The 15,304-nt window shown below is 42.8% G+C and overlaps 1 protein-coding gene across 1 annotated transcript in view; it reads left to right on the forward strand.

The window, feature by feature from the left end:
* LMX1B (LIM homeobox transcription factor 1 beta) overlaps positions 1–15,304 on the forward strand; it is a 129,086-nt gene that overhangs the window by 106,616 nt on the left and 7,166 nt on the right. Inside the window, exons 3-7 of the mRNA XM_073314240.1 lie at positions 5,669–5,901; positions 11,829–12,007; positions 12,658–12,735; positions 13,195–13,261; positions 14,629–14,790. Coding sequence (XP_073170341.1) covers positions 5,669–5,901; positions 11,829–12,007; positions 12,658–12,735; positions 13,195–13,261; positions 14,629–14,790 — 719 coding nt within the window. The remainder of the gene's footprint in view (positions 1–5,668; positions 5,902–11,828; positions 12,008–12,657; positions 12,736–13,194; positions 13,262–14,628; positions 14,791–15,304) is intronic.

The raw sequence follows: 15,304 nt of genomic DNA on the forward strand, positions 1-15,304 counted from the left end.
CTAATAAAGGCATTTGATTCCCACTCTCTGCATACTTTAACAAGTCCAAGGGTTTTGAGGTTTGATGTTAACTTGAGAGAGCTGGAGATAATCAGCAATGGGGGTAAAAAGTCAGTTATGCAAATTATTTGTAAAATGTATGGCAAGGCGAAAGAACCATTCCTCCAAATGTGGTTCGTGTGGGGCATACTCTTTGTCTCAGCTCCGAACATCCACCCGTCACTCCTCAGATTTATTGCTGTGATTGAAACCTATGTAGGGTGATCTGTAAAGTATTCCTGCTATCCTCGGTTTCTCAACAGGTTTATTACCATTCGTTTATCAAATGAGCAGTCTAATGAGCAGTGTTTTAGATCAGAGATATCAAAGTCTGGTCATTTGTCAAGATTAGTTTCCTGTTGTGAGACTGCCTTGTGCAAAAACCGTACATAACCCTGGGTTACTCTCTGGGAGTTGAAAAACCTACAAACACTCTATCAGATAAATATAATGAAATCTTCATAATCCCAGAATTAAATGTGATTCACTGCAGTTTGTGTGTATAGATTGCTATACATGCATCACAAGTTGAGAATGTCTGCGGGTGGGTGATGGCATGTTTTATATTTCCAAGGGTAAATGTAAGAGAAGGTGTGACGTCCACACAGTAATGTGAAACACAAATACAAATCTATGTAATTGGTAAACTGAATGAATTAGTATCATATTAGTCTGTCTGTGACTCATTACAATGAAAAGACCACCAGTGACAATGTTACCACAGAAACACTGTCTCTCTGGGCACAGCGAGTTACCTGTAAATAACGTTTACATTTAATTTTACATTTTACATTATAAAGCGCTCTGCACCCTGAAGAATATCAAACCACTTCACAAGGCATGGAAACACAGAAGGTGGCAGTCAGGCAAACAATGCACTGCAAGTACAACAGAGGGGGAAGGGAAACTTGATCATTTCTATGTGTGCATTTAGAAAGAATGAAGGTTATTTTATACACATTCTTATTTACAGTTCACAAACTACAGAGCAAGGGAGCTCTGGATCATAAGTGTGTTATTGAGATGCTCTTTTGTACATCAAGTTACGTTATTGTTTCTGCTTCCACTGGGTGGTGGTAGATTTCATGTCTTTCTAGTGAGTCCATTTCCCATTGGGAGAGAAATTAGTGGCACAGACTAGTGTGTTTTGTTTATTTACAAAATATGCACCCGTCCTATTAGCCTGGAACACAAAGGGCCAAAACTACACATCGACTATTCCAATTGCAAAACCACAGCTAAGACCCACCGGCTCAAGCCCTGTCAGCAAGGAAAGCTCCCTTCTCTGTCCCATTGGGCTCCATCACTGTGCCTTTAGCACATGCGGTCACTTCCCCTTTCCCTGCCTGCGTCCAGCACTTTTCACCTGGAATCCCCTTAGCCCAGAATTACCATCTTAGCGTTTTGTCACAGGGAGCTCAGGGACCGTTCTGCAACACGGAGAGGTTTGGCTCAGACAGGTTTGACTAGATGCTAGTCTCCATCCAGACAAGAAGAGCGTCCCTATCCCTATCCCCTCAGAGACTGGGTGCAGTTGTTGTGACCTGCCTTCATGGGATTCTTTTGGGCCAGGCCCTTTGTGTTTATACTGAAGCTGCCCATAGAAAGGGTTCGAATGCATCAGTAATTCAAAACATGCATTTCATTAACAGCGCAGCCGTCTCGCCGAGTTTCATTCTGTACTATCATAGCTGCAGCAGCAAGGAACCTTTTTAAAGGATCCTCCTCCCCGGAGTCACAGGACTGCGGCCACTAGCTAAAGTCCCTTTTAAAGATCACTTGAAACAACAGCATGGATTTGAAATGCAAATGAAGTCAGGAATGTTGAGACTGCAGAGGCTGAAATTTCCCCCTTGAGAAGCTGATCTATCTAGAGCCTGTTAGAGGCTGTTCCCACCTGTTGGGCTGGTCCCATCCCTCCTTGTATCCATCCATTGAGTTGTACTGAAACGAACACAGGTTCACTGTCACAATGGTGTGAATGAACGGATGCAAGTGAGAGGAGTCAGATGCCTTCACCCCAGACTGGCTAATCTTCAGCTTCTTTAAGCCTGTTCCATCACAACAACTCTTCAGACAAAAGATACAAGATTAAGTAAACTGAGCCAAACACGTTTAAACAGTTAAATGAAAGCGACTTTTTAAAAGTGGCTAGAACTGTTTGCTCCTTGTCTTTTAATTAAGGCTGTCAAGCGATTAAAAAATTAATCATGATTAATCGCACTGTTAATAATAGATACTATTTATTTAAATATTTTTTGATGTTTTCTACATTTTCAAATATATTGATTTCAATTTACAACACAGAATACAAAGGTACAGTGATCACTTTATATTTATTTTTATTACAAATATTTGCACTGTAAAAAACAAAAGAAATAGTATTTTTCAATTCAGCTTATACAAATACCATAGTGTAATCTCTTTATCATGAAAGTTGAACTTACAAATGTAGAATTATGTACAAAAAAACCCTACATTCAAAAATAAAACAATGTAAAATTTTAGAGCCCTCAAGTCCACTCAGTCCTACTTCTTGTTCAGCCAGTCGCTCAGACAAACAAGTTTGGTTACAATTTACAGGAGATAATGCTGACTGCTTCTTGTTTACAACATCACCTGAAAGTGAGAACAAGCGTTCGCATGGCACTGTTGTAGCCAGTGTCGCAAAATATTTACATGCCAGATGCGCTAAAGATTCATATGTCCCTTCATGCTTTACCCATGCTGATGATGGGTTCTGCTCGATAACGATCCAAAGCAAAATGGATCGACGCACGTTCATTTTCATCATCTGAGTCAGATGCCACCAGCCGAAGTTTGATTTTCTTTTTTTGGTGGTTCAGGTCCTGTAGTTTCTGCATTGGAGTGTTGCTATTTTAAGACTTCTGAAAGCATGCTCCACACCTTGTCCCTCTCAGATTTTGGAAGGCACTTCAGATTCTTAAACCTTGGGTCGAGTGCTGTAGCTATTTTTCAAAATCTCACATTGGTATCTTCTTTGTGTTTTGTCAAATCGCCTGTGAAAGTGTTAAGAACATGTGCTGGGTCATCATCCGAGACTGCTAGAACATGAAGCAAAATGTGGGTAAAACAGAGCAGGAGACATACTATCCTCCCCCAAGGAGTTCAGTCACAAATTTAATTAATGCATTATTTTTTTAAAGAGCATCATCAGCATGGAAGCATGTCCTCTGGAATAGTAGCTGAAGCATGAAGAGGTATACGAATGTTTAGCATATCTGGCACGTAAATACCTTGCAACGCTGACTACAAAAGTGCCATGCGAACGCCTGTTCTCACTTTCAGGTGATGCAAATAAGAATCATAGAATATCAGGGTTGGAAGGGACCCCAGAAGGTCATCTAGTCCAACCCCCTGCTCGAAGCAGGACCAATTCCCAGTTAAATCATTCCAGCCAGGGCTTTGTCAAGCCTGACCTTAAAAACCTCTAAGGAAGGAGATTCTACCACCTCCCAAGGTAACGCATTCCAGTGTTTCACCACCCTCTTAGTGAAAAAGTTTTTCCTAATGTCCAATCTAAACCTCCCCCACTGCAACTTGAGACCATTACTCCTCGTTCTGTCATCTGCTACCATTGAGAACAGTCTAGAGCCATCCTCTTTGGAACCCCCTTTCAGGTAGTTGAAAGCAGCTATCAAATCCCCCCTCATTCTTCTCTTCTGCAGACTAAACAATCCCAGCTCCCTCAGCCTCTCCTCATAACTCATGTGTTCCAGACCCCTAATCATTTTTGTTGCCCTTCACTGGACTCTCTCCAATTTATCCACATCCTTCTTGTAGTGTGGGGCCCAAAACTGGACACAGTACTCCAGATGAGGCCTCACCAATGTCGAATAGAGGGGGACGATCACGTCCCTCGATCTGCTGGCTATGCCCCTACTTATACATCCCAAAATGCCATTGGCCTTCTTGGCAACAAGGGCACACTGCTGACTCATATCCAGCTTCTCGTCCACTGTCACCCCTAGGTCCTTTTCCGCAGAACTGGTGCCTAGCCATTCGGTCCCTAGTCTGTAGCTGTGCATTGGGTTCTTCCGTCCTAAGTGCAGGACCCTGCACTAGACTAGTCAGACTAGTCAGAGCAAAAATAGCTGTAGGAAAATCCCATGTACTGTAGGAAATGAAATGGCTGTATTTACTGGAGGTGTCCCAGAGGCTCTTGGGACATCAGATTCCATTTAATTGGCTTAGTTCATTATGTATCCAAAAAGAAGCTTGTTGGCTGGTTTTTGAGGCATGTACAATATACAGGCATGCTAAAGTTCTCTACTGCCTTGCCCACACGCTCAGCCCACTTTTTTCACTAAAGAACTAGTAACTGCCATTTTGCTGTATTTCCTCAGCTGAGACAAAATGAAGGCCTATGAGGCACATATCTAGCAGCCACAATAGGGCATGCACCCTGAAATGGAGTCCATTTGACTGTTAACCAAAAGGTGGTCATTTTGAAAAACAAAGAGAAAAAAAAACTAAGGACATATTTTTCTTTTCCCTGTAAGGAGAGCAGAGCATATCCACTATACAAATACATAAGTGCTGCTCATTGCCTTGGAAACATGTATATATTACAAGATTTTACCTTGCATTTCTATGTATTGCCATGAAATGATGATAAAATCTAGAAGCATCAAGCACATTATATGCTACAGGAAATTAATTAATCACTCACCATTATTTGGAACAGCACCTTTCCTGCAAGCTCACTGGGGGAGCTTCCCAACTGCCATTAGAGAATCAAAATAAAACTAAATGAAATGATTCAAGCGTCACCTTCGAAAATCAACAATTGATGAGAGTTGGGGGCGTTATGAGAGTTCCATTAAATGTAGTGAGTATTCTGGAGTCTGTGATTATGGCGATGGTTTAGCAGGTCACACGCTGTGTACCTCTGGAGGTGCCAGAGGGGGTTTCACATCCTTCCAAAAGGTAAACTACCTCCTCTGAAACAGGTTAGTCTGGAAATGACTCGACAGCCCAAGGAACACTCGTGTTCTTCCACACATCTTGCCCAAACAATAATGCCCCTCCTCCCACACACTAAGGTTCCCTTTCTTGGTTCAATGCTTATTTGTTATCCTCCACAGCAATAATTGTACTAGGACAGTATAGTTACAAAATCGCTACAGAACAACAGATTCTGAGTTAGGTATCAGAAAATTAGTTTGGGTAGCCTCAGGTTTGACTCAAATCTTTCTCCAAAGGTTGAACTGAACTGAATTTGTTAGAGCTTTCGGAGAGATTAAGTAACTTTGTTCCCCTTTTCTCTTGTGCCTCTGGAATTCTTGGTTTCATCCCCTGATGGAGGAACAATAACATATTGAGACAGAGGCTGCTCTTTTGGTATTTCCAACCCAACCAAACCAAAGATGCCCTGGAAATCTCACGAGGAAACTAGAGCTCAGGAGATTTCTAGACCAAACGGGTTCAGAATAAGTTGGGTCCCCCTGGAGTTACTGAGGTTCACCAGTTGCTATAAGTCTCCTAACGTGCAACGCCATGCGGCCAGCTGATCTTCCGTTCCATTAAAATCTCAACCTATTTTTCATGTTGAAATAAAGACGGTACATGTTCTGACATTTCCCCTTCCTCCCTTTCCTTCTCACAGGCTATTTGCTGCTAAGTGCAGCGGCTGCATGGAAAAGATTGCCCCGACAGAGTTTGTGATGAGAGCCTTGGAATGTGTTTACCACTTAAGCTGCTTCAGTTGCTGTGTCTGTGAGCGGCAGCTGAGGAAAGGAGATGAGTTTGTTCTGAAGGAAGGACAGTTGCTCTGCAAAAGTGACTATGAAAAAGAAAAAGACTTGCTCAGCTCAGTGAGCCCCGATGACTCAGACTCAGGTGAGCTCTTCTTGCACCTGTTCCAATTGATAGTTATGGACAGGCAAAGCGGATGGAAAAGTCAGATCCATCCTGAACCATAGACTCACAGGCGGTGGAAGAAGAGACCACAGAGGCCAACCATTCCATCTGATTTTGTAGACCACTCATAGGTGCTCTTTCTTTCAGACTCCATTGTGCTGGTGCCTTGACCCCTTTGCCTTTGGGAATTATTGCACTGTCTGTTAAGAGCTATCCCCAAATATCTAGTTTAGATCTTTCCTTTCTTAGGTTCCGGCCATTACTCATTGTCCTTACCATCTTAGTAGAGGACAAGAATAATTTACAAGTTGCTGAGATCCAAATAAGTGATATTGTTGTATAAAACCAAGAATGGGTAAATCTGTCTGGTTTGGGTTACCCGGGGCCTGCCCAAAGCCTAATGTTGTCAATGGGAGTCTTTCCATCCCTTTAAATAACAGATTGGGGTTGTATCATACACCCATATTTCCTACCTGAGTATAGACAACTCGCTGTACATGCACATACATACAGGGTGTGTTATACAAGCACTATGGCATGAGGAATACACGGAGCTGGTTTGCAAAATAGACTTCAAGAAGTGATGTAATTTCCCAGAGTTCTCTAAGTGTCTCTCTGCCAGTCACAAGTGGAAACACTCAGAAAAGGCACAAATGCAATATTGAAATGTCAGGGACTTGAAGGAAACTGAATGCTGAACTTGGCATTCCAGTTGTGAAATGTGTGTAGCAAAAGCAGTGGCTTTGTGTCTGCTAGGTCAGTGGGTCTCAACCTTTCCAGACGACTGTACCCCTTTCAGGGCTCTGACTTGTCTTGTGCACCCCAATGCTACACCTCACTTAAAAACTACTTGTTTACAAAATCAGACATACAAATACAAAAGTGTCACTGCCGCACTGTTACTGAAACATTGCGTACGTTCTCATTTTCACCATGTAATTATAAAATAAATAGATTGGAATATAAATACCATACTTACATTTCAGTGTAGAGTATATAGAGCAGTATAAACCAGTCATTGTCCGTATGAAATTTGAGTTTGTCCTGACTTCGCTAGTGCTTTTTATGTAGCCTCTTGTAAAACTAGGCAAATCTCTGGATGAGCCGGCGTACCTGCTGGAAGACCTCTGCGTACCCCTGGTTGAGAACCACTGTGGTAGTACGGCCTGAGTTGTTCGCTCTGATACTAAGAAAGTCCTGGAGCAGATCAAGGCAGGACAGAGGGTTAACGTAAAAGATAAAAAAAAATAATCCAGACTGGGAATTTTGCCACCTAGAGTCATTTTACCACCAAATATTGCCACCTAGAGTCATAACATTTAGTTTAGTAACTTCTGTCACACAGAGCTCACTCGCCATGCAGACACTTCCAGAAGCTGTACTTCCTGCCAGTTTTAAAGTTGTAGGAGATAAACACAAGTTACAGGGGAAATATAGATGGGGGACAAGTGACAGGTAAATGCTGAGTTCCAATCTGTCTTCCTTTTCATAAAAAAAAACATCATGAGAATTATTCCAACCCTTCTGGTTTGGAGGTGAGTAACTGTCCCAGACCTAAAAACAGGTCAGTTTTGACCAAAGAAACAGTACTTGAATTGGAATAAAATGAGTGATCCCGTACCCCATCCTGCTTCGCAGGGCAATGGTGCCCACCCTGCAAAAAGAGAGATTTGGGCATTTCAGTTTCTTCTCATCAGTTCATTGATGTTAAGGCCAGAAGGGACCTGGATGATCACCCGTTATTAGCTCCTCCATAGCACAGGCCAGAGAACTTCATGCTGTAAACGAGGGAACCCTCCTTCCCGGCTACATGAGTAACTGTTCTCAAGCCCAGCATTTTGTTCCTGGGCTAGATTAGCCCATCTTTTACAAAGACATTTCCATTCTCTCATCTCTGCTTCTGGTATTCCACTATCAGCAGTGTAATGGGGCAGGTGACAAAACGGCCTGGCCTCATCCCCCAAAAGCTTGAGCCCTGTCACGAGTAACCAACAAACAACCAAATCTGCATAGAGCATGTTATAATTTTACAAAATCGGGCCTGAGCCCTCCGATGTGGATGCTTGTGATTCAGTGTCTCAATCCTTGGGAAATATTCATACCTTTGAACCCTCGTACTGTGAGACTCTGTTCTACTTCCCACAACTGTCTGTGGGGAACCCCTTCCATTTCTGCCTCCCCTTCAGTGGTCCTCTGGAAGAAAAAGCCCAGTGGCTTTCAATGCACAGTCCCCTTGTGATGTCTTTGAGAGCAGCTGATTGGCCTGGCCCCTGCATCTTGAATTACAGCAGGGAGGAGCCTACTCCCTTCACCCCATCAAATTCCCAGGAAAGATTTTCTAGGGAATGAGCACCCCTGCCTTCCCTCCATTCTGACCCAGGGGAGCAGCACCAGACCGTGAGATGAGTGAGGTAAGATGTCATGCTTTGATCCCCACTCAAGCGTTTGCAGCTCTGGTTTCAGCAGAGATCAGGCTCTAGGCCCACTAGCGTTTGCAATTCCAGAAGACATGGGATTCCTCTTTGCCTTATCCATTCATAACGATTTGAAAATCCTGCACAGCTGATGTGCCATGTCTGGCTCCCAGGTTCGAGACACATACAAATCATTGCTAGTAGACATTTTCTCAGAAATAGATAAGTGGTTCTAATGACTAAGAAAAACAGTGATTATCATTCCATTAAATGTACAAGCAACATGGATAATTGCTTCAGTTTTATGGGGAAAATATATTATTCCCAGTTTAACTCGGAGCAGTTCTTAGCCTTGATCTTTGCTTTGAGACCTACATCCGCCATGTTGTTAAAATTTTCTCTTTCCATGTCAGGAATGTAGCGAGGCAAAGGTCACTGCTACCTCAGCAGGATGTGCAGCTCTAAACCATTTCTAGAGCTGGGTTTTATTTATTGCCAGACTATATTTGTAGACCCTCAGACTCCTCACTCCATAAACCTCAGTGTGCAGGTTTCTGGCTTCTAGCGAATATGGCCACTAGAATGTATTTATCTAGTGTATGTGGGTTCCCTACTGCTTTTCAGATAGGATGTTCTCTCTATGTGAAACTCACTCAGGAATACTCAGGCCTTACTGAGACAAATTTCCATTGAAATCATCAGTCCCTAGTCTTCAATACAGACGTGTTTCTGCCTTCATCCACTTTCTGCCAAACAACTGCAGTGTGGATGGGTCCCTCCTGCCCTCCCATGCTACATGTTAGCATCACAGCACATAGGCAGTGGTTGCCAGCTGTCAGCTGGCTTCATTTGACATTTACTTCTGACACTGATGCGCACATCCTCCCTAGCCAAAGTCTCCTTGTGTGTCATGATCAAATCAGCAAGGCCCAGGAGGCTATCAGGGAAGCATAATGATGTGCGTTTGAGTTCAGCTTTACTTCCCCATGATACACACAGTAGCATCTCCAGCAGATGAGAAGCATTTTTTTCATTGACAAAGAACCCCAAGCCCCAGCCCACTCCATCCCCACAAAATGAGTGTCACAAGACATTTTCCCTTCCATTGTTTAAAACAGTGAAAGCCCAACGCTTCCCATTCCCTCTGTGAGTGTAAATGATTTCACACAGCTCTGGATGAGTGCATCTTCTTCTCCAATCAAATATTTATCCACTGGCCACAAAAATAACTGTTCAATGAGCAACACAAACCTTCACAAACCTTCCCGTAGAAATGGCAGTCTGGAAAGTTAATGATACCACAGTTACTGAAATGACGGAACTGCTCTTTAATCATTATACAAAAGGTGCCTCTTAGACTGAAATGCACGGTAGGTGCATGTGAATCAGCTCCTAAAATGAATTAAAAGTCTAACTTGTTAATTCCCCAAATATGATATTTCAATGTATCAAAATTATAGTTTCTTAATTTTAAAGATCTCCAGAATGTTTTCTGAATGAAAATCAATGATCTAGTGAAATTCATATAAAATAGACCTATTTGACTGCAGTGAATGATAAATTTTGGCCACAGATATTGATGTGGACACAGAAGTTATTTCAACCAGGACAAATATAGATAGAGACATAGATAGAGACACTTATATATACTTATATGGACCCATGCCTACACACACCCATAGAGGCACATGCACAGGCCACACATAAAATCATAGAACCATAGAACGGGAAGGGACCTTGAGAGGTCATCTAGCCCAGTGCCCTTCCTCACAGCAGGACTAAGTATTATTTAGACCATTCCTCACAGGTGTTTGTCTAACCACAACCTCAGTAGGCAATTTATTCCAATGCTTAACCACTCTGATAGTTAGGAAGTTTTTCCTAATGTGCAACCTAAACCTCCCTTTATGCAATTTAAGCCCATTGCTTCTTGTCCTATCCTCAGAGGTTAAGAAAAACATATGTTCTCCCTCCTCCTTGTAATAACTTTTTACATACTTGAAAACTGTTATCATGTCCCCCCTTAGTATTCTCTTTCTCAGACTAAACAAACCCAGTTTTTTCAATCTTCCCTCAGAGGTCATGTTTTCTAGACCTTTAATCATTTTTGTTGCTCTTCTCTGGACTTTCTCCAATTTGTCCACATCCTTCCTGAAATGTGGCGCCCAGAACTGGACGCAATACTCCAGTTGAGGCTAATCAGTGCAGAGTATAGCAGAAGAATTACTTCTCGTGTCTTGCTTACATCACTCCTGCTAATATATCCCAGAATGGGGGGGGTTTTTTGCAACAGCATTACACTGTTGACTCATATTTAGCTTGTGGTCCACTATGACCCCCAGATCCCTTTCTGCAGTTCTCCTTCCTAGTCAGTCATTTCCCATTTTGTATGTGCGCAACTGACTGTTCTTTCCTAAACCGAGTACTTTGCAATTGTCCATATTGAATTTTCATCCTGTTTATTTCAGACCATTTCTCCAGTTTGTCCAGATCATTTTGAATTTTAATCCTATCCTCCAAAGCATTTGCAACCCCTCCCAGCTTGGTATCGTCCGCAAACTTTATAAGTGTACTCTTTCTGCCATTATCTAAATTATTGATGAAGATATTGAACAGAACAGAACCCAGAACTGATCCTTGTGGGACTCCACTCATTACATCCTTCTAGCATGACTGTGAACCACTGATAACTACTCTCTGAAAACAGTTTTCCAACCAGTTATGCACCCACCTTATAGTAGCTCCATCTAGGTTGCGTTTCCCTAGTTTGTTTATGAGAAGGTCATGCGAGACAGTATCAAAAGCTTTACTAAAGTCAAGATATACCACGTCTACCACTTCCCTCCTATCCACCAGGCTTGTTACCCTGTCAAAGAAAGTATCAGGTTTGTTTGACATGATTTGTTCTTGACAAATCTACGCTATTACTTATCACCTTATTATCTTCTAGATGTTTGCAACTTGATTACTTAATTATTTGCTCCATTATCTTTCCGGGTACAGAAGTTAAGCTGACTGGTCTGTAATTCCCCAGGTTGTCCTTATTTCCCTTCCAATGTTAAACTATATAGATTTGATTAAAAGAACATTTAGATTTTTAATAACATTTAAAAACTGTGGTTACCTCTAAGGCTGCAAAAGAAAGAAATTTTAAATATAAAGTCATATAATGTACAGCATAGAATAATCAACAGGACCTAATTCTGCAAACGTTTAAGGACACTCACATCAGTAGTCCCTTTGACTTCAGTTACAAGTACATGCATACTTAAGTGCTTGCTGGATTTTGGCCTGGCATTTATGCACAGGGTCCCATTTAACATGCTATCGTCTGACTAAGGGTTAATTTTAAGTTTTAAAACAAATGAAGGGTAATAGCCGAGTTCATTATTTTAAGGGCGTGTATTATTACTCCATGAATATATCCTTTCAAAAGTCCTGTTCTCTTAGCAAACCAAAGAGAATGTTCCGATAGTTTTCGTTTCTTGACAGTTAAAAGTGATGATGAGGATGGAGATGTTAAACCAACCAAAGGACAAGCAAACCAAGGAAAAGGGAGCGATGATGGGAAAGACCCAAGGAGACCCAAACGACCAAGGACAATACTTACAACACAGCAGAGAAGAGCATTCAAAGCATCTTTTGAAGTGTCTTCAAAGCCATGTAGGAAGGTAGGCTCTTCAGCAGAGACCTGCAAACAATCTGGTTTTCTGCTGGTAACGCATAGGACACAATGCCAAACTCTGTGGAAGACCCTTACACAAGGGAAATATTTGGTTGCTCAAAAATTTGCTAATAAAACATGAACTGATCATTTACCATTAGAGTCTCAGGAAGCATGTGGCCCCTCCAACACTGAAAAGTGCACATCCCCATTCCTGTAGTTATTGTTTCTAGTCCTGGCTTTACAAAGTGTAACCAGGATGTGTAGTCGTTTATAGCAGATAGGACTGTGGAAAAAACTATTTGCATCACTGGTGAAACTGATTGAAAAATCACCTCTTTGTAAAAGGCAACATACTCTGCTGTTTCCGCTCCATTTTTTTGCTGTCTGAAGTATATCTTCACTGTGAAAAAGTGACATTTACCTGCATCTATAGAAAATGAGTCACTTGGGATAAGTGTGATGTGTCTCAGGGTTGCCATTTGCCTTTGTTCACGGTGACAAATAGTGTTTATTGGCCAAAGTATCAAAATTTTATTCTTAGCCAAATTTACAAATCAGCGTTTCATAGTTTAAAAAAAAATAATGACATGCTCTCTCTCCTGACCCACCTACTTAGGTGTAAGTTAATTCTTCTTTAAACATTTCTGCCTGTAGGTCAGAGAAACTCTAGCAGCTGAAACAGGACTCAGTGTGCGAGTTGTCCAGGTCTGGTTTCAGAACCAAAGAGCAAAGGTAAGTTGTTTGTCCACATCTCAAAAGTAGAGCCTGAAGCACATGTACAGAATGCCTAGCAGCAATGGCAGCCGTGCACAGCTCTTCCCTTTTGCTGAGAGGTCTGTGTTACCGAGATAACGGTTTATAAAACCGTCTTATGACGTGGGCTCCTCACAAGTGCATATTTCTGCATGGGCTGCACAGACTGCGATCATGTAGGAAGGCCCCTTTCCAGACATCCGCAGCTAGAGTAGAATGGTCCAAGCAATGCTAGATAAGGACTAGTTTGTATGTGCAAATATGGAACTGCAAACCCAAATTTCTATGCTCAGGAATGAGAGTTTATCCCCTGGTAGGGTGTACAGGAGTATACACACTCTGTATTGATAGGTTTGACATTTGCACAGAGTTTTGTAACTAAACCAGTTCTTTCCATTCAAATCCATGAGATTATCCTGCTTTTCCTATTTTATTCAGATGAAGAAACTAGCACGGAGGCATCAGCAGCAGCAGGAGCAGCAAAACTCTCAGCGACTAGGGCAAGGTAAAGCCATGTTTGTGATGGAAGCAAGGAGAAGGGAAGGGGCTTTGTGGGTTTATCGTAGCGTATGTGGGAGGGTACATACAACCATGTGTATGTCCATACAGATGATATCAGAGAATCATAGAATATCAGGGTTGGCAGGGACCTCAGGAGATCATCTAGTCCAACCCCCTGCTCAAAGCAGGACCAATCCCCAACTAAATCATCGCAGCCAGGGCCTTGTCAAGCCTGACCTTAAAAACTTCTAAGGAAGGAGATTCCACCACCTCCCTAGGTAACCCATTCCAGTGCTTCACCATCCTCCTAGTGAAAAAGCTTTTCCTAATATCCAACCTAAGGCACTTCCCTGCCCCAAAATGCGTACAGTCTAATTGGAAAGAAGACGCAACAAGTGGTGGAAGATTGATGAGGCTGATGTAGAATGATTAGACTTCCTAGTCAGAGTCAGGGCCAAGAGTTTGCGAGGCACCTCTGATTCGAGGGAGACATTCGCACCATTCATTCTGCCCTCCTGTTCCAGAAGCTAGGAATCTCTTAGCAAGAGATGAAAAAAGATGCCTTTCTGATTATACCAGACCTCTGTCATTAAGGCTCCAAGTTTTCACTTGATCTGCATCCACAATCAAGACCAGATTTTCCAAGGAGCTGGGTGGGAAACCTGGCCACTGATTTTGCTGCCTAAATTACAGTGGAGCTGTTTTGGAAATCTGGCTCTAACTGACCCGCAGGACTTAACACTGGGATTTCCTGCTGGCTGAGTTGCAGCTGAGTAAATGGTAGTTGGGGAGCACCGATCTGCTGAATGCCTAACTCTGCCTTTGTGAAACAGTGTCCTAGTCTCTCACATTCACCCCCCAGTGGGCAGGTATTTCCAAGCGCTGTTGGTTTCTGAACTCTAGGCACAAACAGAACGGCTTGGCCATCTCACTGGGTGCTCTGGGCTTTCCGGTAGTTCCTTTGAAATTTAACTGAAATGGGTCAGGGCAGTTTGGTTCTCTCCCACAAAATGGGATAGAGCTGCTGATTTTTCCCAGGAAGAGCGATGCTGCAGTAGAAGGACCTGGAGAGCTGGACAGTGTGACAGAACCATAGATCTCTGGAGGACACATGGGTTCTAGCAAATGGTGATCACTTACTACACTGCCCTGGACTCCTCAGCATTAATACCTTCACGCACTGACCCCATGGGGAGCCCGGGGCTGGTTGGTCCGAAGAATGTTTTCGCTATCGTAGAAGTTTTAGTAATTCCATCTCGCTTCTGGCCTCGTGTTCCAGTGTAGCACAAAGTGGGCAGTAGGCAGGGTATAAACCCCATGTGTGCTGCTTCAGGGCTAGGCTGCGAATGGATTCTGCTGTTTGTTTTGCAGAAGTAATGTCCAACCGAATGGAAGGGATGATGACATCGTACACACCACTTGCACCACCACAGCAGCAGATTGTAGCAATGGATCAAAGCAGTTATGGCACGGACCCATTCCAGCAAGGTCTTACCCCTCCACAAATGCCAGGAGACCACATGAACCCCTATGGTAAGGCTCTCCACGCAGCACCACACCGGGAGCAGCAGTTATCTGTACGGCAGTTCAGACTCCAAAGGTTCAGCCTAGCGATTTGTTTTTTCTGCAATTTGAGCTAGAGCATATATTGAACCAGCATCGGGTTTTTCATTTATTTATATGCACAAAAACAGGTAGGAGAAAACCTGTCCCAGGCTCTAGGCACCCTTAACAAATACTTCAAAATATCGCTCTTAGCCATTACAAATCCAGCAACGTTACCTCTTCCCTCCACCCCCAACAGAGTCACCCAAGAGTGACCAAACACCACCAGCACCGCCCTCCGCCCACCCTCACAGTCCTTCCGTTTCCCCCAAAGCTCAGAGGAAAGCAGGCATTTTGCAGCATGCTCCAATAGAGGGAATTAATCTTGTGGTCCTCAAATGCAAAAATTACCATCTCCATAAACTCCCTCAAATTGTAAGCTCTGAATTGCTAAAGAGCAGCCCTCATGTTGCTGCGAGATATGCCAGGACAGAATATTCCC

The sequence above is a fragment of the Lepidochelys kempii genome, chromosome 16, assembly GCF_965140265.1.
Source record: "Lepidochelys kempii isolate rLepKem1 chromosome 16, rLepKem1.hap2, whole genome shotgun sequence".
NCBI lineage: Eukaryota > Metazoa > Chordata > Testudines > Cheloniidae > Lepidochelys > Lepidochelys kempii.